This window comes from Ictidomys tridecemlineatus, chromosome 12 (assembly GCF_052094955.1).
Source record: "Ictidomys tridecemlineatus isolate mIctTri1 chromosome 12, mIctTri1.hap1, whole genome shotgun sequence".
Taxonomy (NCBI): domain Eukaryota; kingdom Metazoa; phylum Chordata; class Mammalia; order Rodentia; family Sciuridae; genus Ictidomys; species Ictidomys tridecemlineatus.
Window position 1 is genome coordinate 63,531,504 of NC_135488.1, and position 27,906 is coordinate 63,559,409.

Below are 27,906 nucleotides of genomic sequence, written 5' to 3' on the forward strand. Positions count from 1 at the left end.
TCCCCTCCCACGCCCTCCCTGCTCCTCCCCCAGGTTGACTGTAAACAGGGAAGCCCGGGGTTCCAGCTCTGAAGCTTTCCCCACAGGCTGGGCACAGGCTGGGCAGACCTGGGAGGTGGAGGATGGTGAGGGAGGAGGGCAGCTGTGCTTGGCTGACCCTCTGCCCACAACCCACAGGGAGTGTACATGCGGCTCCCTCCTGGAACTGCGGGTGCTCTCCACAGTCCCCGTGCCCCTCACCACATCTCTTCCTGGTCTCCTTCCCACACTCAGCTTCTGGCAAGCTGCCCTCACCCTGTGCCTCTTGCCCTGCCTATACCTAGGTATTTCTTCCCTGGCACAATTCCACCATCATCTTTTTTTTCAACATCTACAGAGGATCCTCTTCTAGCCAGCTTCAGTCCATCTCCTACAAGGAAGGCTTCCCTGTCTTCTCCAGTGCCCTGGATTCACCACACATCGGGCCTCCTTTAGGAGAGGCCTCTCGTTGCTGTGGCTGGGCTGTGAGCCCCGAGAGCTGAGCCTGTGTCTTCCACCAGACCTGGGTCTCCTTTAGTCTTTCTGTCTTAGGCCATTGAGAACTGCCTGAGAAACCAGGCTGGCTGTAGGACCCAGACTCACCTTCTTATGTTCACCTCCAGCTCCCATACCTCAGGCCTGCCCTGACATGCTCATCCTGGGACAGAGTACACATGGAGGCCTAGGCGTTGCTTACCTCAACATTTGGAGTTAAAAATCAAGCATGCCCATAGCCTGGCCTGTGTTCTACCTGGAACCTCACCACTGCTTCCCAGGAGTCCTCTCTGTGCCGAGAGGCTAAAGCAGTTGTGCTACCCCAGGGCCTGTAGAATGTCTCACGGGTACCAAACAAGGCAGAATAGATGCTGGGTATTGGCTGGACTGGCCAACCCAAGTTCTGCCAGGTCACCTCCATGTCTCATTCCAGACTCAGGACTTCCTGCATTTCTAAACACCTCCCTAAACTATACCACCTGAACAGAGGGAAAGGCGGAAGTGCAGTTGTTGGGTATCCCTGGTTCCCAGCACCCCACTCTAGGGGACTTTGTCAGTGCAGCCAATTTGAAAATGCAGTGGCAGCCACTTTGTTCCCCAAAGCAGACTGGAGCAAGCTATGGTTGTCTTTTCTGCCCACAGGGCCCAAATTTCATCCTGCATCTTCCAGGTGAGGACCCATTTCAGGCCTTGGGTCCTATTCCCATTCTGTCAACAAGCTCTCCTGTTGGGGTGAGGAGGTGTGTGACTATAAAGGGGCAACATGAGGGTGATCTTTATGATGATGGAGCATCCTCATGGCATGGTGTCCATGAATCTACTCAGGTGATGAAATGACAGGGAACTGCACACATGGTACCAATGTCAGTTTTCCAATTTGATATTTAACTTGTTATGGAAGATGCAACCATTGCGGGAAATTGGGTGGAAGGAACTCTGTTGTCCTATTTTTGCAACTTTGTATAAGTCTAGTTATCACAAAATTAAAATTAAATGAAATTGCCTTGAGAAAAAAGAAAATAAGAAAAAAATTTTAAGTGCCTCATGTTGCATGTTTGCCCTAGGCAGGCCCCTTGTAAACTCTGGGGTCCTACCTGGATTCAGCTTTGTTGCCATCTCTCTTCCTCTCCAGATCTGGTCTCACCTTGCATTGTTTGCCCAATTTTCCCCTCTCATGTATTTTTATTTTGGTCCAGGTATTGAAACCAGGGTTGCTCTCCCACTGAGCCACATCCTCAGCCCTTTTTATTTTTATTTTGAGACAAGAGTGTCACTAAGTAGCTCAGGGCCTTGCTAAGTTACGGAGGCTGGCCTCGAATGTGCAATCCTCCTGACTCAACCCAAGTTGCTGGGATTACAGGTGTGAACCACCCTTGCAAGTATTTTTTAAGTTTCAAAGAGGAGCTTGCAAAGAATAACACTTAACCAACGAAAGCTTTGATGTTGGCACCTGGGGACTTTGGGGTGCCTGGGTGGGAGCTCAGTTGGGAGTGAGAGTCAGGGACCTATTGACAAACACAGTGGATACCGTGACCCACCAGCAACCTCAGATTCTAGGGCCTCCCCTCTAAGTCCCCCCTCACTCTGAGCCCATTTTCCATCACAGAGGACAGGGACAAAACGGAATGAGGTGTTGCTGCGGGGCCTGTTTCCCTTCTTGTCATCGTTTTCCTTTATTTCAGTGAGAGACACGCACACGCACACTGCACTCACACACACGAGCTGCGGGGACCAAGGCCATTTGGTCAAGTCTCTGAGCTGGGGCAGGTGGGGAGGGGCTGCAGCAGCCACCCCTCTCTTCTGGGCCTGCTCAGTGCAGTCCACTGGGGCTCAGGAGGCTGGGGCGGTGCTGTGCTTGGGGACTCAGTGTCACACAGGAGTGGGAGTTTAAGTGTTAGTGTTCTTGCTGCCTCCGCTGCCAGGGCTGGCTACTTTCCGTTCTAGCCGGCTGTAGGGCTCAAAGGCTGAGGAGCCGAGTTCATAGCCAGCAGGCAGGTCCAGGAGGGGGGCCATGGAAAAGCAGACGGCTGGCAGAGGGGGCGGCAGTGGAGGAGATGTCGAGGCCGAGGGCAGCGGGTTGACGCGTGGGGAGGAGTTCCTGGGGTCACCCAAAGAGGTGCCCCTATGGCCAGCAGGCAGGCCAGGCAGGCCAGGGGTCAGTGCCAGGAGGCTGGGGGCCCTGGGCACCGAGAGCAGCCGGCCCTGCTCCAGCAGTCGAAGAATGTTGGAGGTGGCAAAGGCCTCGGAAGCCGAGGAGGAAGCCTGCTTCTCCAGGTCTCTGCTCTGGTCTTTCTTCTGCTTGGTGCGGCGGTTCTGGAACCAGACCTTCACCTTGGGGTGGAGGGTGGGAGGGAGTGTCGGTAAGGAAGGGGGGACAGGCAAAGCAGAGTAGGGAAAGTGGGAGGAGAAAAGGAGAGGAAGTGGGCCGGGGCAGGGGCACGGGGGTGAGGAAAGAGAGGGGAAAGAAGAGCAGATTGTCATTAAGGTCTTCCCACAACCAGTCTGCTCTGGATGAAATGAGTAGGGACCCTTGTCCCCAAATTGTAAACACCCCTTCATTGCTAAAGTTTACTCTGACCTAGAATAGAGGAATGAATTGGCTGATGGAGGATGGAATTTGGGGGTACAATTGAAGTACTGGAGTTCCCTTCTTAGCCTATGCACTTTGGGCTGGTAATCAAGTTCATGGCTTTAGCCACCATCTATATGCTGCCTCAGGCCCTGGCCTCTGACCTAAAGTCCAGGCTGGGCGTCCAGCTGTCTGTTATACATCATCCTATTTGCTGAGTTGCTGAGGCTGGCCTCAAATGTGCAATCCTCTTGACTCAACCCAAGTTGGAAGTCTCAAAGCACCCCAAACTATGGATGTCTCAAAGCACCCCAAACTCCACACTCACAGATGCAGTTTAGTTACTCCTCCAAATAGGGACCTGCATTCCCTCTTCCACTATGATCATCTCCATCCACCCAAGTAGACATGGGGGAAGGCCTCCTCCCTGTGGTGGACACTTCCTAGAGCAGAGCCTCTTCTCTTCCTGTGTCCTCTCTGACCTGACCATTTCCATATCAGTACCTCTTGACCTTGGCCATCCATGAGAGACACCTGGGTGTCACCTATTAACTCATTGCTAGCTTCACCCCATCAGCTCAGAATGGGGGTGGCTAGAATCCAGGCTCTGGCAGTTTTTACTGCTCACCAGGTGATTCCAAGGTGGGAAGCCCAGTACTGTAAAGGACTCTACCCCAGGCCCAATCCAAGTACCTGCAGAGGCAAGAGGCAAAATGGAAGCCTTTGTCTCATGGCCTGACCTGGCTCTGACACACACGTGTGGCCACCCCATCCTGTTCACACTCTGCAAACAGCCCATCTTGGACCTGGAGTTCTGAATAAAGCCTTTCTTCAGAAGGACTGACTTGAGCAGGGCCCAGGAAAGCACTAGAAACATCACTTGACAGGAATTCTGGAGTCCTGGACACCTGGGGGTGGGCTAAGTAGGTGCAGGCCCCTAATGGGCATAATACCCTTGGCTTTGCAGAATCCTTATCCCCTAGGGAAGGACATGGCCAGAGGAGGCCAAAGTGGGGCCCTCTGTGACATGGGGCAGAGGTCAGTTACCCAGTCTAAAGACAGTCCCATCACTGCCTCTACCTTTGGCCCCCAGGGCCTCTGGAGGAAGTGCTTCCTAGCTCAGTCTGGCCTTTTGAGTCTTATTAGCAGGTCTTCTGTCCCCATTCCCCATTAAGGTCAAACTTCTCAACATGACATTAGGCAGAATGTGGCAGGACATTGAGGGGGTCTTTCTGATGGCCACATGCTCAAAGCTGAGGACATAAGGGAACAAAGCACCAAAATTCTAAACAGAGCCACCAACAAAGAGCAGAGACCTATTTCTGGGTCTCTGAGAGGAGGTACATCTGATCTTGCCACCACTGCCCAGCACCCCCAACCCTCCTCCTAATATGGTACAAGAAAAGGGGAACCAGGAGTGGTCAGTTTTGTGGAGTGACAATGGGTTCCCTCTCATCTCTGAGAGGGAGGGAGTGTCCCCACCACTAGAGGTAAGTCAGTCATAAGCCCAGAAAGAATTATTTGAGCTGGGTACGGTGGTGCACACCCATCACTCCAGCAGCTCAGGATGCTGAAGCAGGAGGATCGCGAGTTCAAAGCCAGCCTCAGTGAGGTGCTAAGCAACTCAGTTTCTAAATAAAATACAAAATAGGGCTGGGGGTATGGCTCAGTGCTTGAGTGCCCCTGAGTTCAATCCCTAGTACACCCACCCCCCAAAAAAGAAAGAAAGAATCACTTGTAGGTACTGGAAGTACCTCCAGAAAGGAGATTGGCATTTGCTCAGCTGGTGGAAAATGTGTCAGGCCATCATGTCACCAGTGCCATCACTGGAACACCCAGACTTGTGTCCCAGGAGCTTCTCACCCAGAGCTGGGGCAGCATGTGCCAGCAAGAGGAGTAGGAGCCGTAGAGTGGAGGTCCCTGAAGGGAAGCGGTGGGGAGGCCTCGCTGGTTCCCTGTAACTTCTGGAGGATTTAAGAAGTCTAGCCACCGCGGTGCCTCTGAGCGAAGGAGCCAAGACAGGCACGGAAGTCCTAATCCCTGCCCCCTGAGAAGCTGAGGGTCTAGAGGGGAGGGGCGCTAACCCACTCCTAGTGAACAGAGGGCATTTAGGTTCAAGGAAGTGGCAGTAACCAGGGGTGTGACAATACAGAATGACAAAGCCTGTACAGGTGCTCTCCCACACACCCATCTTCCCACAGCTCTGGGTGCAGCAAAGAGAGGTGGGTGTGGGCTGCTGCTGTGTTTGGGAGTCTCCTGGGCAGGTGGCCCTGGAAGTCAGGAAGAGAAGGCAGAGGGCAGGCGAGCAGGGGCTGGGATCAGGCATGTCATTTGTTGGCGTGTATGGGCTAGGTCAAGGACTCTCAACACCGTCGCACTTTTTGAGTTACCTGTTGCCCGGGCCCTGTCTAGCACTCATTCCAACAGAATTGCCGGTGGAGCAAGGCATTGATATTTTTTGGAAAGCTCTGTGGGTGGCTCCAACATGCTGTGGGTGTCGCCAGCTTTGAGGGTGGGAGTGGGAAGACCTGCTTCTCTACTTCTCACTGTCAATCCTTTGGGACTAGTTTCAAAGGCTCAGCAAACAGAATAAACTGAGGAGGGACAGGCTCAGAGCCCTCTGAACTCGTCCCCTGCCCTCCACCTGTTGTTATGGTTAAATCCAAAGTTACTGATCTTTTAAGTCTCAATTCAGTCTCATTCTTCCAAGAAGTCATTTCTGAATTCCCCCAGGGTGGCAGAGTCATGGTCTTACCCTGAATACAGTGCACTCCCTGGGACGTCACCTGCCCCAGCCTTCTCAGTGACCTCTCGGCAGCCTGCCATCTTGGTTGCAGTGAATGGTTGGTGGCTTCACATCCCAGTCTCTTGCTGGGCCATACTGTGACCAAAGGCTGCATACCTGGGTAGGGGGATGGTTTCCAGGACTGGGGAGGCGTTTTCTGAGAGATTATTTATCACGTTCTTCTGACTTATTGTCAGGGTTAAATTCCAAGATTTATTGTTCCTTTGGAAATTATATAATCTCATAAAGACTGCTTCCTGGGACTATGGGCACACATTGAATCTGAGATGAATGGTGACTGGGAGTTTAGGATGGGCCCTGGGTTTTGTAACCTGCACTGGGAAGGTACCATCTATTCTGCTGTTCCAGAAGAAACCATCTGGGGCAGGGATGATACACGTAGGGCTGAGGACAATTGTAAAAGGGATGGAACAGCCCTGATCCAAGTTAATCTTGTCAGTATTGAGACTTGGCAGTTTGTCCTCAGTCTAGCCTCTGGGCCCCTGTTCCTGCTCAAATCCTCCAGGCCAGCCGAGGGTGGGAATCCTGAGCAGGCCTCTCACCTTTCCTTCCTCCTCAGCCACATCTTTTCTTACTTCCTGCTCTGACCCTGGTATTCTGGTCATTCATTCACACAACACAGAAATAGCAAGCATTTGATACATGCCAGGCACTGCCAGGTGCTGAAAAAACAAAGTAAATGAAACTCCATTTCAACCCACTTGGATCTCAGGCATTAGTCATGGGAAACATGGCAGGTTGGCAAGGGTTATAATACAGTGAGTGTTTTGGTAGAAGAAGCAAACAATAAGGGATTGGGGTGTAGTTCAGGGGAGAGACCTGCCCAGCATTCATGAAGGCCTGGGTTCAGTCCTCAGCACTGCAGGGGGAAAAAAAAGTAAACAATATAGTAGAGAAGAACCTGAAGTCAGACAAATAGCTGTGGTTCTTCCTCTAACTTGCTTGATGACACTGGGCAGGTTGCTTAAGTTCTTACTGCCTCTGTTTCCCCATCAGTGAAATGGGGGTCATATTAATGCCTTCTCATACTTTTCTTTTTGTGATGACTCCATAATAATTGGCACAGCAAAACTGAAGTGTCTCTCTCTCTCTTTCTCTCTCCTTTTTGAGACAGAGTCTCACTATGTTTCTCAGGCTGGCTTTGAACTAAAGATCCTTCCACTTCAGCCTCCTGAGTGTATTCCACCATGGCTTGAAATTGAAGTACTAGTAGTAGTAGTAGTAGTAGTAGTGATAATAGTATTTGTAGTGTTGGAGATTAAACCCAGGACTGCACACTTGCTAGGCAAGTGCTCTACTGCTGAGTTACATCCTCAAGCCTTCTGATTTTATTTTAAGGCAAAGTCTCACTAAGATGCTGAGGTTGGTCTTAAACTTGTGATCCTTCTGCCTTGGCCTCCCAAGTCGCTGGGATTACAAGTGTGCACTACAGCACCAGCTCCAACTTTTTTTTTTTTTTTAACATAGCATGGTAACCAAGTATATCAGGAAGTTTCTTTTCTTTTTTTTTTTTAGGATTGGTTTATTTCGCTTAACAACGATATTCTCCAGTTCTATCCATTTACTGGCAATTTCATTCTTCTTTAAAACTGAGTAATATTCCATCAAATATATATACCACATTTTCTTTATCCATTCATCTATCAGGAAGTTTCTAAAAGCAAGAATGGCAAAGTGGGACTCTCCCTGTTCTCTGACTTTGTCATTGATAGAAGCTTTCAGGACATGCTGGCATGGGGGAAGAGGATGGGTATGAGTTCTTCTACTGGTGCCAAGAGAGAACCCCCTGTGAGACCCCTTTCCCTGCACAGACACAGGGTTGGGCAAGGCCAGGGCAGTGTCTTGTTCACTGTGCCTACATTGTGTGGACTTCATCCTGCAGAGCCCTGGTGGTGTTGGGAGCGGAGGAAAGGTCTCATTGTTCTGCACACCTGGTCTTGCAGGTGGACTTCTGATTTTTACATATGCATGCAATTCAACATAATTGGGCACACAGAGATTAAGGTAGAGTCTAGAAATGCGAATGGGCCCGAGGCAAGTTCACTTTTTCTCTGCCTGATTGAAGAAGGACCATGGCTGGGTCTTTCTGGTATATAGGGAAGGGAGTAGAGATGCTGGCTGGCAGCAGGTAGAGAAGAGGACAGACAGAAAGAGACACCAGCCCTTAGAGAGCAATGGACAGCACCTTCCGTGTAGCACCAGAGAAGCCCTTGGGTCCAAAAGAACCCTCAGATCCAGACTCTCCTGGACCTGGCTTAGATTTCCACAAAACTGGGCCTCCTTTTTAAAAAATTTTTAATCCCTTCATAGTCTGTTTACTATCTGAGCACACCTGAAGGAATCTCTTATCCTTTACCCCAAAACAGCTCCAACCAATGAGATCCTCAGATAAATTAGAGAAAATCCAGCCCCCTAACTCTAGGGAAAAAAAATCTGACATCCCTCCTGACATCTCCTGACGTCTCCACTTGGATCTCAAATGTAACTGATGGAATGGAAACTCTTCGTTCGTTATGCTCCCACTGCCTCGCTCCTTTACAACTTTCTCAAATTCATAAAGGGTTTTGCCCTTCACCCAGGTGCTCGAGCCTTCCCCTCACCCTGTGCATGTCCTAACATGTTCTACCTCCAAGTTGGGATACATCTCAGATCATTTCTCTTCTCTCTTCTACCACCACTCTGCTCAAGATACCATGTTAGTAGCCCCTAACTGGTCCATTCTTCTCCCTTGTGATCCATTCTCCAGATGGCAGCCAATGACTTCTGTAAAATGCCAATCATCTCATGTGACTTTCCCTTCAAGGCCTTACCTTTGACTTTAAGCATAACATAATCTGCCCTGACCTACTTGCCCTGTTACCCTCCAACTCTAGCCGGGCTGGCCTTCTGACACTTCTAGAACATTCTATGCCAGGTCCTACCCCCAGGTCGGTAGAGTTACTCTCTGCCTTGACTTTTCTTCTGGATCCTCCTCTGGCCATCTTTTACCTGTCATTCAGGTCTAAGCTCTGTGTCATCTCAAAGAGTCCTTCCCTGACTTTGCCAATAAAAGGTTTCCTCTGAATCCCTACCATCTACCCTATTTGACACCCCTCATAGCACTCTGAAATTCTGCTACATCTCCTGGGCCTTAGAACAGCACCTGGTATATAGTAGGCATTCAAGAATATTTTTTTAATAAAAGTATTGCTGAATGTACTATGAATTCCATGAAATTCTAGCTAAATAACCTGAGGCTCAATTTTCTTAAATGGGGGATAACATTATCCACAAAACCAATTCTTCTAAAGATTAAATGAGCTAATGAATATGCCTGCTTTAAGTGTTTAACAAATTATTCAAACTTTCTGTGCCTCAGTTTCCTTCCATTCAAGCTGAAAATAATAAAGACCTATTGCAGTGCAACAAGAAATGTTAGACCAGGTGCACAGTGGTGCATACCTGTAATCCCAGGGACTGGGGAGGCTGAAGCAGGAGGATTGCAAGTTTGAGACCAGCCTTAGCAATTTAGTCAGACCCTTGGCAACTTAGCAAGAATCTGCCTCAGAATAAAAAATGAAAGAATTGAGGATGCAGCTCAGTGGTGAGGCACCCATGAGGTTCAGTCTCCAGTGGAAAATAAGAAAGAAATGTTTGGTTTCTGTCTGAGGTTCTGATACAGAGTTCTTAAACCCTTGGAGGGTCCCGAGTGACAGGAATGCCTTTTGTTCTTCATTTTGAACCAACCTGAATGTGTGCTATTCAGGTGACTCCTGGACCCTCATGAGTTTCAGGATTGGGGTTAGTTCCAGAAAGACGCAACATATGACTATAGGGTGGAAACCTTCAGCTTCCTCTCACCTTCAAGGAGCGGGGAAGGCTGGAGATTGGAGGTCTGTTTGGGGAACATGTGGAAGTGTTGGGAGGGTGGGGGGCTGAAGAAGCATGGCAGACCCTCCCCTTCCATCCCCTTGACCTGTGCCCCTCTTCCACTTGGCTCTTCCTGGCTTATATCCTTTATTTTTTTAGAATCAATTTTATTTTTATTTTTAAAATTCTCCCAGATTTTATTGATTCATTATATCTATGTATAATGGTGGGATTCATTGTTCCATATTCATATATGCACACAATATAACAATATAATTTGGTCAATATGGTTCCTCAGTATTTCCCCTTTCCTTCCCTCCTCCCTTCCCCAATCCCTTTCCTCTACTCTGCTGGTCTCCCTTCAATTTTCATGAGATCCCCCAACCTTTCTTTTCATTTTGCCTTTCTAGTTTCTACATATGAGAGAAAAATATAAGACCCTTGACTTTCTGAGTTTTTTAACAGAATGTTGTCAAGTTCCATTCATTTTCCTGCAAATGATATCATTTCATTCTTTTTTATGGCTAAATAAAACTCCATTGTGTACTTATAACACATTTTTCTTTATCCATTCATATATGGATAGACACCTAGGCTGGTTCCACAGTTTGACTGTTGTGAATTGTGCTGCTATAAATAGGGGTACACTTGTATCACTATAGTATGATGACTTTACTTCTTTAATATTAATACTGGCTGGGCACAATGGTGCACGTCTATAATCCCAGTGGCTCAAGCGGCTGAGGCAAGAGGATTGTGAGTTCAAAGCCAACCTCAGCAACAGTGAGGTGCTAAGCAACTCAGTGAGATCCTGTCTCTAAATAAAATACAAAATAAGGCTGGGAATGTGGCTCAATGTTGAATGCCCCTGAGTTCAATCCCCCCCACACCAAAAAAAAAAAAAAAAGGTTAATACCAAGGAGTAGTATAGTTGGGTCATGTGGTGGTTCCATTCCTAGACTGACTTATATCCTTTATAATAAACTATATCTAGAAGTAAAGTGGATCCTAAGCCCTGTGAGCTGTTCTTGTGAAATTGAACCTCAAGAAGGGGATGTGGAAGCCCCTGAATTCAGGACCACTGGGTCAGAAGCACAGGTGGCTTCTGGGACCTGCCACTGGCATCTGCTGTGGAATTGAGTTGGGTGTCTACCCTTGACTTGTGGGGTCTGTGATAACTTGGAACTTGTGTCATAATGGAATTGTTAGACACTCAGTTGGTGTCAGAGACTTGGAGAACTGGCTGGGGTAGTGTTGGAAACTACACCAAACTTGGTGTCAGAAGAAATGCCTCACACCAATTTCACATGGTTGTGGTGAAGATGAAACCTGTCAGGAAGGGAGCTGTGCATGGAAAGTTCCCAGAGAATGTTAGCTATACATTATTTATGCCATTGCACAATCCCAGGATGGGGAAGAGAAAGGAGGGCGTAAGCAGGAAGCAAGAAGCTGAGGATTTGCTGAGGGTTCACCATGAGGCCAGCTTATTCTGCGCTCCCCAAGGGAGCCTGCAGAAGAGACATGGCTTTCAAACGTGTTCTTGTCCTTGGGCAGTGCATACTAGTTGTCCTTGGGCAGTGCATACCAGTATGCCACCATAACATACAGATACACAAACACACACTTTAAGGTCAAGCCATGGAATATTCTCTTGGGACGAGGTCAAGAAGCCTTAGGGAAGGCCTACTGGAAGAAAAGGGGCTGCAGATGAACTCTGAGGGTCAAGGCTAGATGTGGGGTAGGGTGCTAGGCAAGGGAAGGATGAGGACCCAGAAGGTCCCCAGAGAGCACAGTTTCAGGGGAGAGCTTAGGGCAAAACTAAGTGAGGCAGAGGGAAATTAGCACCAAGGGAAGGGGCAGGTGCTGACCTAGGCATAGCCTTCAGGGATGATGGTGTCTCCCTGACTTCCCTGGAAGCCCTGGTCTGGCCCAGCCCAGCCACTGTAGCCTCCTCTCTGAGCACAAGCCTAGCTTCTCAGCTCCAGGCCCAACCCAGCTGGATGGGGACCCAGCTGTCGTGTGGGGAACTAGGCAGTGGGAGCAGGAGCTAACCAAAACCAGGTGGAAATGTCCTGCCCCTGCAGGACACCAGCTGCTCCACATCCCCCTGCCTTGCCTTCCTCGTCAGGTGGCCCTTCTTTCCTCTGCAGCCCTTAGAGCTCTTGGTTTATCCCAAGAGTAGCCTGCTCAACCCCCAAGGGGACCAGGACAACCAGGTCCATCAGACTGCCCTGCTGGGTCCCATTTTGTTGGTGTGAGTTGAAGAGATGGAGGATTCTGTGAGTGAAGAAGTGCCAGGCCAAGGGCAGCACAGCTGTGGCACATGGAGAGGCTCCATGCAGTCCCCTGCAAGGCTCCCAGGAAGGAACCCAGAGTACTCAGTTTGCTTCCTCTCCTCTCACCTCCCTTCCCTTTATGAATCCCGTCTTGTTCATTGTTGGCACTCTGTCTATTGGTTGATCTCCCTCATACCTGAGATTAAACGGCTAGAGCTATAGCTAAACTAAGGGTCTCTGTGTTCTTATTCATTTATTTATTTATTTTGGTGCTAGGGATTGAATTTAGGGCCATAGGCTAGGCTCATGCTAGTGGTGCTCATGCTAGTGAGCCCCAGCCCCAGCCTCAGCCCTTTTTAATCTATTTTGAGATAGAGTCTCCATAAGTTGTTGAGGCTGTCCTCAAACGTAATATTCCTGTCTCAGTCTCCCAAGCAGCTGGGATTGCTGACGAGTGCCATGTGCCCGACTTCCCTGAGTTACTCTTTGACAAGCTTGAGGCAAGTGGACCAGGTTCCACTTCAAGGTGCCAGACTGATCATCCAGACCCCAGCTCTGGGACTTATTCATTGTATGACCTTGGGCATAACCTCCCCTCATCTGTCAAACTGGATAATACACCAGTATCATATAGTTGTTGTGACTGACTAGTTACCTAACATGCAGAGCACTTAGTGCCTGGCACGTGTAAGTACTGAATATTATTATTTCATAGTTCCAGTATCAGCTTGAAATGTCTCCATTCACATAGGGTAGGTGCTCAGTTTATAAAAGTTTTTCCTAGGGCTAAGCATACCGTTGTTAAAATGCCAGCCCTTTGGGGTGGGTGAAGGGAGTGTTCAGATCCCTCCTCTGCATAAGAGGGACTGAGGTATACTGAGAAGAAGGGAAGGTGCAGAGGGTGGGAAGGAGCCCAAAATGAAGAAGGGAGAGTTCCCCAGACCTATTGTGTCATGTCTCATCTCTCCCCAGAATTGTTTTTTTGTGAAAGGGTCTCACTATGTTACCCAAGTTGGTCTTGAATGCCTAGGCTCTGGTGATCCTACTCACTGAGCCTTCTAAGTAGCTGGGATTACAGGAGTGTACTCCACCATAATAGCATCTTCCCAGAATCATTTTTTTCCAGCATGCCAACCCCTCACATCCCTTCTCGAGGTTCCTCTTACAAGCTGACATTTCCGTAAGCCACTCCCTGAATTTTTATTGCCCCCCCCAATTTCTCGGAGCCGTTTCCTATATTCCACCCAAGGCCCCCTGTGGTTGGTACTTACTCAATCTCTCAGTACTCCATTTGCTCTGGTTTGCCTATAGCTTTAAGTCTCTCCCTTGTGCATGTGTGACCTCCTCCAAAGTTTGTCCTGTAGCAGCCCAGGTCTCATACCCCAAGGAATTCCCCAGTAGCCAAGACAGGGTGGAGAGGCCTGGGCCTGCCTCTTACCTGGGTCTCTGAGAGGTTCAGCTGGCGGGCCAGCTCCGTGCGCTCGCGGCCCACCACGTACTGGCAGCGCTGGAACTCCATCTCCAGGCGGTACAGTTGCTCGGCAGTGAAGGATGTGCGGGTCCGCTTGGGGCGGTCCAGGTCCAAGCCCTTGGGCAGGACAATTTCCCTGATAGTACCCTTGGCATCTGCAGGGACCAGGAAGGAAATCAGGTTAGTTCACTAGCTGGGGTTAGGTTACCAACAAGCATCTTGATAAGAGCCTAACAAGGAACTTCTCAGAACTTCTCAGGTTGGGGCCTGGTTGTGTGACCTCTGACAAATTGTTCACCTTCTCTGGGCCCAGCTTCCTCAATCACTTAATGCAGAATGTTGAATCTTGTGCATATATAGGATGGGCATCAGTACAAATGTCAGGTCTAGCTGGGCAGAGCGCCATAGGTCTATAATCTCAGCTACTCAAGAGCTTGAGGCAGAAGGATCACAAGTTTGATTGTGTAGCCTCAACAATTTAGCAAGACCTTGTCTCAAAATAAAAGGACTGGGGTTGTGGCTCAGTGATAAGTGCTCACCTGTCATGCATGAGGCACTGGATTTGGTCCTCAGCACCCCATAAATATAAAATAAATATATTGTGTCCACCTCAAACTAAAAAATAAAATTTTTTAAAATAAAAGAAAAGAAACCGGCGACGAGGTGCAGTGGCACACGCCTGTAATCCTAGCAGCTTGGGGGGCTGAGGCAGGAAGATCGCAAGTTCAGCAACTTAGTGAGGCCCTAAGCAACTCAGAGAGACACTGTCTCTAAATAAAACATGAAAATGGGCTGGGGATGTGGCTCAGTGATTGAGTGCCTTTGGTTCAATCCCTGGTACAAAAAAAAAAAAAAAAAAGTCAGGTCTACTGTCATGGCCAGGGTGAAAGGACTCACTCTGGATCACCAGGATTCTGCTGCTTCAGCAGAGTAAGGACCAATGAAAAGTAATATACTCAGTCCTCAAGCACAGAGGGAAAAATGGATTAGACTTGGATGTAGTTAGTGAGGCAATACTACTAGAGATGTCCAGAATCAAATCCCATCCTCGGTGTGTGTGTGTGTGTGTACGTACGTACATTCATGTGCACACATGCAGGTACGTATGAGCACTCTGCCCTGCTAGTGTTTATGAAGAGGTTAGCTGGTGTGGGGTAGAGGGCAGAACAGGGAGCAAGGATTCCCCAGGAGGAGCCCAAGGACAACTGCCACCACACCAGGATGCTGGGTACCTTCCAGAGGGGTCTTCCACCACTCTTGAAATACCAGAAAAGCAGTGCCACTCCAGGGCTCTGGATCAATGCCCTCTATGTGCAGGATCTCCAGGACTGGGGGACACTTCAAGAAAGGTTGGAAACCCTGCTTGCGACCCATGTTCATCACATATTCTCACGTAGTAACATCACAAAGTGTTTAGAAAAGTAAAATATTCAGAGGAAGGCAGTGTTGATATTTATACATTAACTATAGGGGTAGAGATAATCCATGTTTAAACCACATACACTGCTGCCTGAAATCTAGGCATTAGAACAATGCTGTTTAAAATCAGATTGTGGAAATATGCAGGGTCGTACTCTCTAGGATTTACCAGACACTCCCGAAGAATGAGAGTGATTTTACCATCACAAAGGAAGAACAATGACACAGAACGCTCAGCTCAGGACATCCCCACTGCAGAAACCCAGGAATACAGGCTTTTTACAGTTGCACGAATTAAAATCCCCTCCAGGGGGCGCTCACAGTTGGCGTTTGCAATGTAGCCAGAAGCCGTAGTGGCTATGTCTGCTCACATTTTAGTCATAAGAATAGCGGACGCAAAAAATAAATTAAAAAAAAAAAAAAAAGAATAGCGGACGCTTCTGCGGTAGTTGCTCCAGGTCAGACACTGTTTCAATGCAATTTAAACTGTTATTATTCCCACTTTACAGATGCAGAAGGAGAGGAGTATGATTTAATTAACTTACTTAAGGTCACATTGACAACAAACTCTAGAAATGCTCTGATTTCACGAATACCCTCTTTGACAATCATTAATAAAGCGGTTGTTAGGTTACAATGAGGAAACTTTGGGCATGGGTATAAATGGAAACTTCTGGAAGGATAACTCATTCCCCTGGAGAACAAGAGAAAAGAGCTGCATTTGGAATGTGCTGTCTGCCAGGATTCTCCTGATCCATAGGGGAGAATCTTTAGAATTTAGAAGCTTTAGAATCCCTGCTCCAGAGGATAAACTGAACTCCCTCCCTCGGATCTCACCCCATGAGCTGACTCTGGCTGCCTCCTGCTAGTGCCAGTGGGTGTTCACTCCTTCAGGGTGTACTCTGACTGCTCAAGGATCCTGGCTCACAGGTCCTGCCCTTAATCTCAGAGGTTCTCAAGCATCTTCATGTTCCCAGTCAACCCCAGGGATGAAGGGGAGTCAGGACAGGGGATGTAGTCACTGCTCAGAGGTGTCCCCACTCCACTAACTGAAGTCAGGTCCTGCCCAGGTGCTGGGCAGAGCACATCAACCAGAAGCGTGCTCTGCTCTTCAAGGGTTTCAGGGACCACTGGCTTCTTGGGGGTAACCCAAGCTCCCCAACTCCAATTATTTGCACATTTAAAAAAAATAGGGTAATATTTGTAACTACATTGTGACCAGTTTAGTCTCTTTTGCTTGAGTTTCACCATTACCAGTTAGGAGACCAGACTCAGAACTTCTTTACAATACCCCAGTTGAATCCATCCCAAAGGCATTTTGTGAAAAGGCATTTTATGGCTTTATGAAATGTGGCTTGAGGGTACAGACAGGAGGAAGGGTGCTGTCACACCTGGTACTGGAGGCTCCATTCCGTCCTGGGGCACCTGCCCAGAACCAATTCTGGAGCTCCTGAGCCAACTTCCTAACCATCCTTTCCTCTTACTACAAGAGGTAACTGGGAGTGACCAAGGGCAGCTCAAGGTCTCCCTCAGGGTCACCAAACAAGAAAGACAATTCTCAGACTTGCCATCAGATACCAAAACACAACACACACATATTCCCGTGAAAAGATGTTCCAAATCACCAGCCATTAGGGGAAAGTAAATTAGAGCCACAGTGTGAAATATGTGTTAGAAAAGATAATAAAAAATACTGAAAACCAAAGGCTGGGGATGAGGCAGAGAAACTGGAACTCTTGTACTTTGCTGGTGGAATGTGGAATGGTATACAAGTCACTCTGGAAACTAGTTTGGCAGTTTCTTAAAGAATTAAACATACACATAGCAACTAAGGGACTGAATTCTTTTTTTTTTTTTTTAAAGAGAGAGTGAGAGAGAGAGGAGAGAGAGAGAATTTTTAATATTTATTTTTCAGTTATCGGCGGACACAACATCTTTGTTGGTATGTGGTGCTGAGGATCGAACCTGGGCCGCACGCATGCCAGGCGAGCGCGCTACCACTTGAGCCACATCCCCAGCGGGACTGAATTCTTGAGCATTTATTCTAGAGAAATGAAATCTTTTATTTGGGAGGATAGTATGGGAATTGAACCCAGGTGTGCTCTTACTGAGCTATATCGACAGTCCTTTTTATATTTTTATTTTGAGACAGGGTCTCACTAAGTTGCCAAGGCTGGACTTGAACTTATGATTCTCCTGCTTCAGTCTCCTGAGTCACTAGTGAGAAGTGAAACCTTATGCTCACACAAAAAATCTATACCAAAAGTACATAGTAGTTTACTTGCCTGTTTCCCTTCCTCCTTTCTTTCTTTCCTTCTTTCCTTCCTTCCTTCCTTCCTTCCTTCCTTCCTTCCTTCTTTCTTCGTGGTACAGGGGATTAAACCTGGAGGTGTTTGCCACTGAGCTCTATCCCTGGCCCTTTTTATTTTTTATTTTGAGAAATGGTCTCACTAAGTGGCCTTAACCTTGTGATCCTCCTGCCTCAGCCTTTTGAGTAGCAGGGATTACAAGTGTACATCACCCTGCTGCCTAGCTGGAGCTTTCTTTGTAATAGCCCCTAGAATGAAAACAAACCAGATGGTCTTAGGAGGTAAACAAACTGTGATACATCCACAGAATGGGATACTATCAGCAACAAAACTGGAGCGTTATTGCTACCCATAGTTTTCAGAATTATACTGAGTGAAAAAAGTCAGTCCCCAAAAGTTATGTACTGTATGGTTCCATTTATATGACATCAAAGTGACAAAATTATGGAGGTGGAGAACAGATCAGTGTTTTCCAGGGTGTGGGAACAGAGGGAGGATGTGACTATAAATAGCCCAAGGAAGCTCCTTTGTGATGACATGGCTGTTTTGTATTTCCATGGCCATGATAGCTCTTTGGATCTCTAAATATAATAAAATGGCACAAAACTATATACAGGGACTCAAAAATGAGCAGGAGGAAAAATGGGTGAAAAACCAAAGGTCCACTTAATTCTGTTGTACATGGTTTTGGGTAATGTGCTATGGATGTATAAGACGTCCTCAATGGGAGAAGCTGCTGGATATGTGGGGACTCTCCATACTACTTTTACAAATTTTTACAAATTTTCAAAATGAAAACTATTTCAGAAACATGCCATAAAAATACAGCAATGTGGGGCTGGGGATGTGGCTCAAGTGGTGGCGCGCTCGCCTGGCATGTGTGTGGCCCGGGTTCGATCCTCAGCCCCACATACAAACAAAGATGTTGTGTCCGCAGATAACTAAAAACTAATATTAAAAATTCTCCCTCTCTCACTCTCTCTTTTTAAAAAAAAAAAAAGATCATTTAAAAAAAAATAGAGCAATGTGTTATCATAGAAATGGACAATTCATCAGTGAAAAGAATGCAATAGTGTTTCCCCAAAACAGTTCTGCATTCTGCTTGTGGATTGTATGATGATTGAAAATATCACATGATCAATACTTTTATTTAGTTTAATGTTTACTAGAAAAAAATTAAAGCATGATTTTACATGCTTAGGGTGAAGGTAAAGTAAGTATTTAATTTTAAAGTGAATTAGGCCAAAATATTAAGTAAATATGTTGAAAAACAGAAGTGGGGATGATGATCAAATGAGTAAATATTGAGATACAAAGGAATGAAGAGTACACCACTAGACAGACAGACACACACACACAATTATGGAGTTTATGATAAAGAGCATTCTAAATGGGATAGATTGTGTTAGTTGATAAAAAGAGGTAAATAAACTGGTGGCCATTAATCATCTAGTTGGAATAAAATTCAGTCAAATTCCTGTCTCACACCATAAATAACAAGTTTTAAATAGATTACAGTGTGAATCATAGACTTTAAGGAGATTCCTAAGCAAGAGTCTGTAAAGAAAACACAAAGGATACATCTGACTGTGTTAAAACTAAAAATTGGTATGAGAAAAGCACCAAAACCAAGCTAAAATTTATTTTAAAAGTTGAAGAAAATATTTTAAAAAAAAAGAATATTACTGGGCTGGGGATGAGGCTCAAGCGGTAGCGCGCTCGCCTGGCATGCGTGTGGGCTCGCCTGGCATGCGTGTGGCCCGGGTTCGATCCTCAGCACCACATACCAACAAAGATGTTGTGTCCGCCGAAAACTAAAAAATAAATATTAAAAATTCTCTCTCTCTATCTCTCTCTCTCCTCTCTCACTCTCTCTTTAAAAAAAAAAAAGAATATTACTGAGGATTGAACCTAGGGGCTTATGCATGCTAGGCAAGCACTCTATCACTGAGCTATATCCCCAGCCCTTTTCATATTTTTATTTTGAGATGGTGTATCATTAAGTCACCCAGGGGAGCCTGGATCTTTCAATCCTCTTGCCTCAGTTTCCTTAGATCTACTAGCTGAGACTACAGGCATGCACCACCATGCCCTGCTTGAAGAAAATACTTTTAAAGGAGGCATACAAATAATAACCAGAATACACAAAATGCAGTGCAATTCCACATATCTCCCTCCCTCCCCCCAGCTTTCCTGTGAGCCTCATATGTGTTAGGCAAACTCTCCCACTAACTTATATCCCTAGTTCAAATTCAAAAAATGATTTTTTTTTTGTACTGGGGATTGAACCCAGGGACAATTTAGCATTGAGCTATATCCCCAGCCCTTTTTATGTTTTACTTTGAGATGGGACTTTGCTAAATTGCTAATGGTCTCCCTAAATCACTGAGACTGGCCTTGAATTTGTGATCCTCCTACCTCAGCTTCCTGAGTTGCCAGAATTACAGGTGTGCACACTGTACCTGGTTCCAATTGTGATTTTTTTTTTTTTAAGGGAAATAGCCTGGTAGAAAAAAATGCTCAAAAATGTATCTGGGTCATTCACAGGAAAAGACATCCAAGTGGCAAATAAACACAAAAAGATGGGCATAGCTTCACAGTAATTGGGATAATGCAAATTCAAGCATCCATGAAAAGCCATTTATCTCCCATGAGATGGAAAAGTCATTAAGAGGTGATTAATAGCCAGGCACAGTGGCACATGCCTGGGAGTCTGAGAAAGGAAGATCGAGAAAGTTCAAGGCCAGCTTCAGCAATTTAGTGAGGCCCTAAGCAATTTAGCGAGACACTGTCTCAAAATGAAAAACAAAAAGGGCTGGATGTCGCTTAGTGGTTAAGCACTCCTGAGTCCAATCCCTGGTTAAAAAAAATAAAAGTAATTAATAAAGCCACGGTGCACTGTAGGGAAATCCACCCTCCAGTACACAGTTGGTAGGATCATAAACTGTTAGGACCTTTTAAGATTGCATTTATCAGGAATACAGATGCACACAGCTTTTGTTCCGGTGATTATATTTTAGTAGGCATTTGTCCTGGACCAACACCCACTAATGTGCTCCAAGGTATACATTACAATGATGTTTGCTGCAGCATTGCTCAAAATATTGAAAATTTGAAAGCATCCTCAGTGCTTCCCACCAGGGAACTGACTGGTCAAATTATGGTACATTCATAGTATAAAGCAATTAAAAAGAATGAAGAAATAATTTTACAAACTGATGTTAAGTCACTCATAAATGATAAAGGTAAATAAAGACATAAATGATCTATGTAAATAAAGACAACCATATATTCACCATATATTTAACAACTACTTACTACGTGCCAAGTACTATTCTAGGGTCTGGGGATATATAAATGAGCAAATAGGCAAGATTCTGTTCCCTTAGATCTAGTGGTGGGAAGGAGACATCATAAATTTATTTATTTTTAATAAGTAACTTATTTTTAAAATAAATAATTTATTTTTAATAAAAAATAAACTTAAAAATAGGTAAGGTGATGAGTGCTGAGAAGACAATAAAACAAATTAGTGGGTATTACCCTCAAATTACCCAACCAATCAGCACCACGTATGCATTGCCGGCTCCTTTCCCCTACTGTGGTGTTGTTGTGATGGTCCTGGATATAGGAGGGAAGATGAGCATTGCCAGCTCTGGCTTCTGAGTTCCAAGATGAGCCCCTGCCCAGTAGGACAGCTTTATCCTGCGAGTGAGAAATGCACTAGTTTTGGTTAAGTCTCTGATTTGTGTTGTCTTTGCAGAAAAATCCAGCCCATTCTTCTGACTCTGTTCCCTGAATTTGCTCCTTCTGAATTGCTCTTTTCCAGGAATTGCTCCTTTCCTGGGTGGAGTCCGGGGGAAACGCAAAGAAAGAGGGGGTAATTTTCATTCTGGGACCTCCTTCAGGAACTGTTAAGGGTGAAAACCCCCAAGTCTCAACAAAATAAGTCCTGAATTTTGTTGCCTCCTCAGGTGTTTTGCAAAGAACTTTGAGTTTTAGAGGTATGGAGAGAGTGAATTTTGTCCCTTTGCAAAGCCTTTGCTTGGGAGAGGTGATAACCCTCTGGCCTAATAATACTTATCTTATGCTCCCAACCTCCAGGCCCATATCTGACCCCCTCCTTGGGCTCTCCTGATAGACTCCCTTAAAGCCCTCTTTGACATCAGTTTCTACCTAGCATCAGGTAGTCCCCCGTGCTGTTAATGAGTTGACTTTTTAGTGAGACAACGTCTTTCTTGATCTAACCCACAAATATTACTTGATTACTATAAAATTCTTTATGTTGTGTGGGGGGCTTGCTGATAGTGTTATATAGCTCAGAGACTTGCCTAGCATGTGGATGGCCCTGGGTTTGATTCCCAGCACAAAATAATAATAATAATAATAATAATAATAATAATAATAATTAGATAAAAAGTAGAATGTGCTATGCAAATACTATGCCAAGGGACTTAAACTTCTGAGAGAGAGAGAGTGAGAGAGCAAGAGAGTGAGAGAATGACAGAATGAGAGAGCGAGAAAGAGAGAGAGAAGGAGAGGGAAAGGTGTGTGTGTGGGAGTGTAGGGGGGTGTCCTGGAACCAATTCCCTGAAGATATTGAGGATGATATCTGTGTGTGTGTGTGTGTGTGTGTGTGTGTGTGTGTGTGTAAAGTATTTTTAACTTTGGGGCTGGGGTTGTGGCTCAGTGGTAGTGTGCTCACCCAGCATGCATGAAGCACTGGGTTCGATCCTCAGCACCACATAAAAATAAAGAAAGTAAAGTCCATCAACAACTAAAAAAATATTTTTTTTAAAAAAAGTATTTTTAACTTTGGAGAGAGAAGAACTTTCCAATTAGGAACTAAAATCTAGAAGCACAAAGGGAAATAATCATTAGATGTGATTAAAGTTTAAGTTTCAATTTAGAAGAAAAAATTTCAATAACAAATTTTTTAAAAAAGAAAAAGACTTGGGGGATGTTTTTAATACATGCAACAGAGAAAGAATTCATTTCCTTATTATATTAAGAACATTTTCGGGCTGGGGATGTGGCTCAAGTGGTAGCGCGCTTGGCATGCGTGCAGCCCGGGTTCGATCCTCAGCACCACATACAAACAAAGATGTTGTGTCCGAAGAAAACTAAAAAATAAATATATATAAAAAAATAAAGAACATTTTCAATTTCAAAACAATAAGCAAAAGAAATATGGATTAGAAAGAATTAGAAAAAGATATTAACATGTAGAATAAATATATTAGAACATGTTTAGCCTCACTAACAATTTAAAATACTACTAATAATAAATTTTCTGTTTCCTTTTATGTTGTTTTGTTTGTAGTACTGGGGCTTGGTACATGACAGTCCATAATAAGTTTTTTTTTTTTTAAATTGGAAAGATTTTCCTCTAAAAGTCTGAGTACATCCTGGGTTTGGGGGATATGAAGAAATAGCGTATTTCTATTCCATTGCTGGAAATATAAATCTACATTTTTGTGTGATTTTGGAATTGCCTATCATGTTAAGTATATATGCTTGGATATTCAAAGTTTACTTCCAGTACATATCTAGTAATTATAATCATACTATGTATATCTGAAATGATCCTTTTTTTTTTTTTTTTTTTTACCAGTACTGGGGGTTGAACCCAGGGCACTATATCCCCAGAGCTGAACTATATCCCCAGCCTTGTGAACCTCCTGCCTCAGCCTCTGAAGCCACTAGGATTACAGGCTTGTGCCACTATGCCCAGCTTGACCTTTATTATTTAAAACATTTTAATATATGACAAATTTCAAACATTCACAAAATTAGAAAAAAACAGTATATTAAGTGCTGAGGGCCATTACCAAGTAGGAATGATGCATCAAAATTTCCTTGCCAAGCGTACCCCATGCTGCTTAGAGGACATTCGATGGGACATTGCATGCATGCTTTAATAAGGTGACCTTGCTCAAGGACCAAGGCGGATCCGGGTTTAGAGCTGATCAGGTTTGAGGAAGTAACCGGCTCCTTGAGTTTAAGGCGTTGCCAGTTTAAGATAATGGGTTTTAGGGAAGCTTGGCACCAGAATCACGAGCCACCACACACCTTTGTAGGTTCAAACAGCAATTCTTTATTCCAGCTCCCACACCACCTCCACACAGGTTCAGGGGCAATCGCGTTCTGCCGTCTCCCGCACAATTCACCTACTCCCCGAGGCTCTCTCCAAATCCCATTTTTAATCTCACGAGAACTCAACGGGAACAAGCAGCAGGAACACCCTAATCCCAGCAATAATCTTCAACTTCCAACTTCCCTAAAACCCATTATCTTAAACTGGCAACTCCTTAAACTCAAGGAGCCGGTTACTTCCTCAAACCTGATCAGCTCTAAACCCGGATCCGCCTTGGTCCTTGAGCAAGGTCACCTTATTAAAGCATGCATGCAATGTCCCATCGAATGTCCTCTAAGCAGCATGGGGTACGCTTGGCAAGGAAATTTTGATGCGTCATTCCTACTTGGTAATGGCCCTCAGCAATTAAGTTCAGATATACTTCTCCCCCAACTTCAACTATTTTAAACTCAGGAACAATCTTACTTTTTTTCTGCACTGTCATAATTTTAAACAGAAATAATATGATTTTACCTATAAATATCTAAATATATGTCTATTTTAAAAGACTCTTAAGAAATTTAACTATAGAACTGAGGATGCAGCTTAGTGGTAGAGTATTTGCTTAGCACGTACAGGATCCTGGATTCAAACCCCATCACTGTCCCCAATAACAATAAGAGAAAAAAAGCTTAACTACAATAGTTTTGTCATAGCCAAAAAAAAAAAAAAAAAGAAAGAATAAAAAGGAAAAAAAGAACAATTATTCTTAAATGTAATAAAATATTCTACACTTTTACATTTTCCAAATGTTTCATAAGTGAAAATTTTAAAGCTCATTTATTAAGATATAAAGATGTTCACTATGGCATTATTTGTATAATAGTGAAAAAGGAGACCCAACCTAAATAACCATTAATGGAGGACTGGTTAAATAAATTATATGATAGCTACATAATAGAATACTATGTAGCTTTTTGAAAGAAGGAAGCAATTTTAGATGAAAATAGTTCTACAATATATATTAAATGAAAAAAGCAATTTGCAAAAAGATACTTTTTTGCAATACATAACTTATATATTTATATTTTTCAATAGTAGGGAAAGTTTGGGAGATAAAATCTGGAAGTGAAATTGTATTATGCTGGCTGGGAATATAGCTCAGTTAGTAGAGTGTTTGTCTCACATGCACAAGGCCCTGGGTTCAATCCCAGGCACCACCACCAAAAAAGAAAAAAAAAAAAAAGAAAAGAAAGTGTATTATGTGAGGAAAATTAGGAACTTTCTACCTAACCTTATATAGCAAAACATCATGAACTGCTTTATAATTAAAAATATAATTTATACTTCAGAAAACAAAAGATATGAACAAAATTAAAAGACAAATTATAATTAAAACTTTCGCAACACATTTTGAGAGCAATGGGATACTATCCATAATACATAATATCTACCGATCAAAAAAGAAAACGTATTTGAAAATTAAAATTAGTCAAAGGAAATGAATTAGTGTATAACAGCGAAGAAATACATCTGGCTAATAAACATGAAAAGATGGTCAACTTCACTATCAAAGAAGTAAAATGAACATGCCAGTGAGTTAATATTTATCACCTCTAAGGATGACAAAGGTGAAAAGATATAGAATTTGTGGTATAAATTACTGAACTTATTTATTATTTCAGAATAATCTGAAAGTATCTATCAAGATGTAAATTGGGAACTGGGTGGGCAAGATTGGGACAAATGGGCATTTTCAGGCAATGTTGGTAAGGAGTGTAAATCACTAAGTCTGACGGAGGGCAATTTAATACCTCCCGAATTAAAAATACAGATAACTTTTGACCCAATAACTCACTTTTAGGAACTTTCTGATAGATATACACATACATGTGGAAGTGAACAGGAATAAGTTTATTTATTGCAGCATTATAAATAATATCAACAAGTAAGAAAAAAAGCTAAATGTCCACCAATGGGGCAAAAGTTACATCACATACATTATGGTCCATCCAGTCCACATAAAGAGAATACTATGCATCTGTAAAAAACAAACAAGAAGTTAAGACCCAAGATATATTGTAAGAAAGAAATAATACAGCCACATTGACTTGCATACGCATAAAAAATAATCTAGAACATATTAGCGATAAAAAATGGCTGCCTTTGAGTGGTGCAGGAACTGGAGAGGACAGGAGAGGTTTTTCACTTTATACTTTAAAAAGTTTTGATCAGTTAATTTCCTGTTTTACAATTAAATGAAAATGTTGCTCAAATTGTCCTGTAAACTTTATGAAGCAGCAGTAACACTGCTAGGAACTTATGAATCCATTCAGGAAAGGCACAAAACCCCTTGATTTGGAAATTCATTTCACAGTGTTCATGTTGAGGAAAAACAATTAAGGTTCTTCCAGAGGAAATTAAACTTTCTCCAACCAAGGGAAAATTTACAGTATGGGACAGCATGAACTGGGTTTTCCATGCTCATATAAAAACTTACCTTTTTTTTTTTTAAGGTAAGCTGAAAAACAGCCTATAGGACATGATTTTGCTTTTATTTATGCTTGTATATGAGCGTGGAAACCTCGCATGGAAAGACACACCTGAATGGTGGCTATTTCTGGGAGCCTCCTAACGCCTCTGGTTTTGTTTTTGTATGCAGTAGGTATTATTCCCAAAGCCTCGCCCGCTTCTGGGGATTGGACCCAGGAGCGCTCTACCACGGAGCTACATACCCACCCATTTTTATTTTGATCAGAGACTCATTAAATTGCCCAGGCAATTCTCTAATTCGCGATCCTCCCGCCTCAGCCTCCCTAGTATACTGCTGGGAACACCCACGTGCGCCATCGCGCCAGGGTGAGCACTTATTACTTTTTAAAATTTAAATCCTCTACCTACGTTTTTATATTTTAAGCTTAGTCCGGTCCTGAAACTGGACATCAGGGGGTCTCCTTCGCCACACCCAGGCTGGCAGGCTGCGCGGGAGGACACGATGGGCGGCCAAGGATGGAGGAGCCTGGGAGGGGTCAGTGCTTAATTTAGCAAAACACAGAGAAACCGTAGCTTCAGTTGCCGGGCTTTTTCAGTGGTGGGCTGCGTGGTGTGAGTTGGAGGAAGCAAGGACGCGATTAATCCAGCTATTTCTCTCTATTCTGTGGTTACTTTTGCCGGGGCAAGAGAACTTCAGCTCCAGCGGAAGGCGACCCTGCCCTTCCCAGGTGCTCCAGTCCCACCCGACCTCTAAACGACCTTCCCAGCCCTGGAGGGCTAACTACTGTGGGGGGCGGGGAGGAAGATTAAGGTTTTTCAGGTTTTGTGTTTCAGTGGTTCCCAAAGTTTCAAATTAAACAAACAAAATTCTAAATATAAGGTGTTATCAATTTTATATTTTAACAATTACATTGTGTGCTCCAATTATCGCCGTTTCATATAAAGATAGTCTCATGTAAGGGCGCTGGCCACTTCACACCTAGGGAAATACGTGATGTTGATGATTTCCTCTCCTTTCATTTATTCGACAAGTACTTGAATGACTACTGCATGCTAAGAACACATGTAAGGAAATCGCATGGCTTTGGCAGACACAGAGTCCACCTCCCACTTGGTCCCCTCGCGGGGAAACTGGCTCCGGACACTCTTGACTTCAGCGCCGGGCTTTTCCCTGGTCGGCTGCGGGGACAGGTCAGGAGCCACGCAGGTCCCCTAGACCAAGTCAGTATCTGTGTAGGGTAACTAGAATCAGTCCGGCACACAGTAGGTGCACATTTATGTTTGTAGAATAAGTCAACTAGAAAGAGATGATTCGAGGGGTCCCCAGGCTTTTGCAAGCTTCCACTAGAGCCTTACAACGCCCTTTTCTCCCAACCTTTCCTCCCGGAGCGCGGCCTTGACTTTACAGGGTGTGCCCACACGTAGTTGTACAGGACAGACCCCCGCTTGCCTGCTGCCACCACTTTCTGCAGTGCCCCATGCCACCAGGCCACACCAGGCTTCCGACAGCCAGAGAATCCGGGAGGAGGAGACCCCTGTACCCGCCCCGCCGGATGGGGTAGCCAGGCACCTAGGTTACCCTGGGTCTGGAGAGATTCCAGGGCAAGCTCATTCATTCTCCTTCTTATCAGAGCATCTCAAACTGGGGGACCGAACCAGCGGATGCACAACCGGGGAACTGACTGATTACTAACTCTCTGAGGACTATCAAAGGTCAACCATTATTTTATACTAAGAACAGGAAGTAGAAGGCAAAATGTATATGTTCCCCCAGGCCACGCTTCCCAAAGTTAAAATCGAATTTTTAAAATTTACCAACCAGCGGGGGACTTGGGGCCAGGGGATAGTTGAGGAAATGGCGCCTGGGCCTGATTTAAGCGTAGATGCCCTCTCTCCTTCCAGAGAGTACCAAAGAGTAAGACTTGAACCGGGTACACAGACGCCCCGGGATGCCCGCCCCTGTCATCCCCTCTTTCTTCTCTGTCCCAGATACCCACTCTCTCCAGAGCCATCTGGGGCTACCTAGATGGTGTGTGTGTGTGTGTGTGTGTGTGTGTGTGTGTGTGTGTGTGTGTTGTGTGTGTGTGTTGTGTGTGTGTGTGTGTGTGTGTGTGTGTGTGTGTGT

The 27,906-nt window shown here is 44.9% G+C and overlaps 1 protein-coding gene and 1 long non-coding RNA gene across 2 annotated transcripts in view; both read right to left on the reverse strand.

Annotated features, from left to right (window-relative positions):
• Positions 1–2,161: 2,161 nt before the first annotated feature.
• Positions 2,162–27,906, reverse strand: part of Vax2 (ventral anterior homeobox 2) — a 30,702-nt gene continuing 4,957 nt past the window's right edge. Inside the window, exons 2-3 of the mRNA XM_005322129.4 lie at positions 13,452–13,639; positions 2,162–2,844 (exon numbers count right to left, since the gene is read on the reverse strand). Coding sequence (XP_005322186.2) covers positions 2,401–2,844; positions 13,452–13,639 — 632 coding nt within the window. The 3' untranslated portion in view covers positions 2,162–2,400. The remainder of the gene's footprint in view (positions 2,845–13,451; positions 13,640–27,906) is intronic.
• Positions 25,182–27,837, reverse strand: LOC144369349 (uncharacterized). The gene is made up of 2 exons (XR_013428877.1): positions 26,190–27,837; positions 25,182–25,329 (listed from the first exon to the last, which is right to left on the reverse strand). It is a non-coding gene; the product is annotated as an uncharacterized LOC144369349 (long non-coding RNA).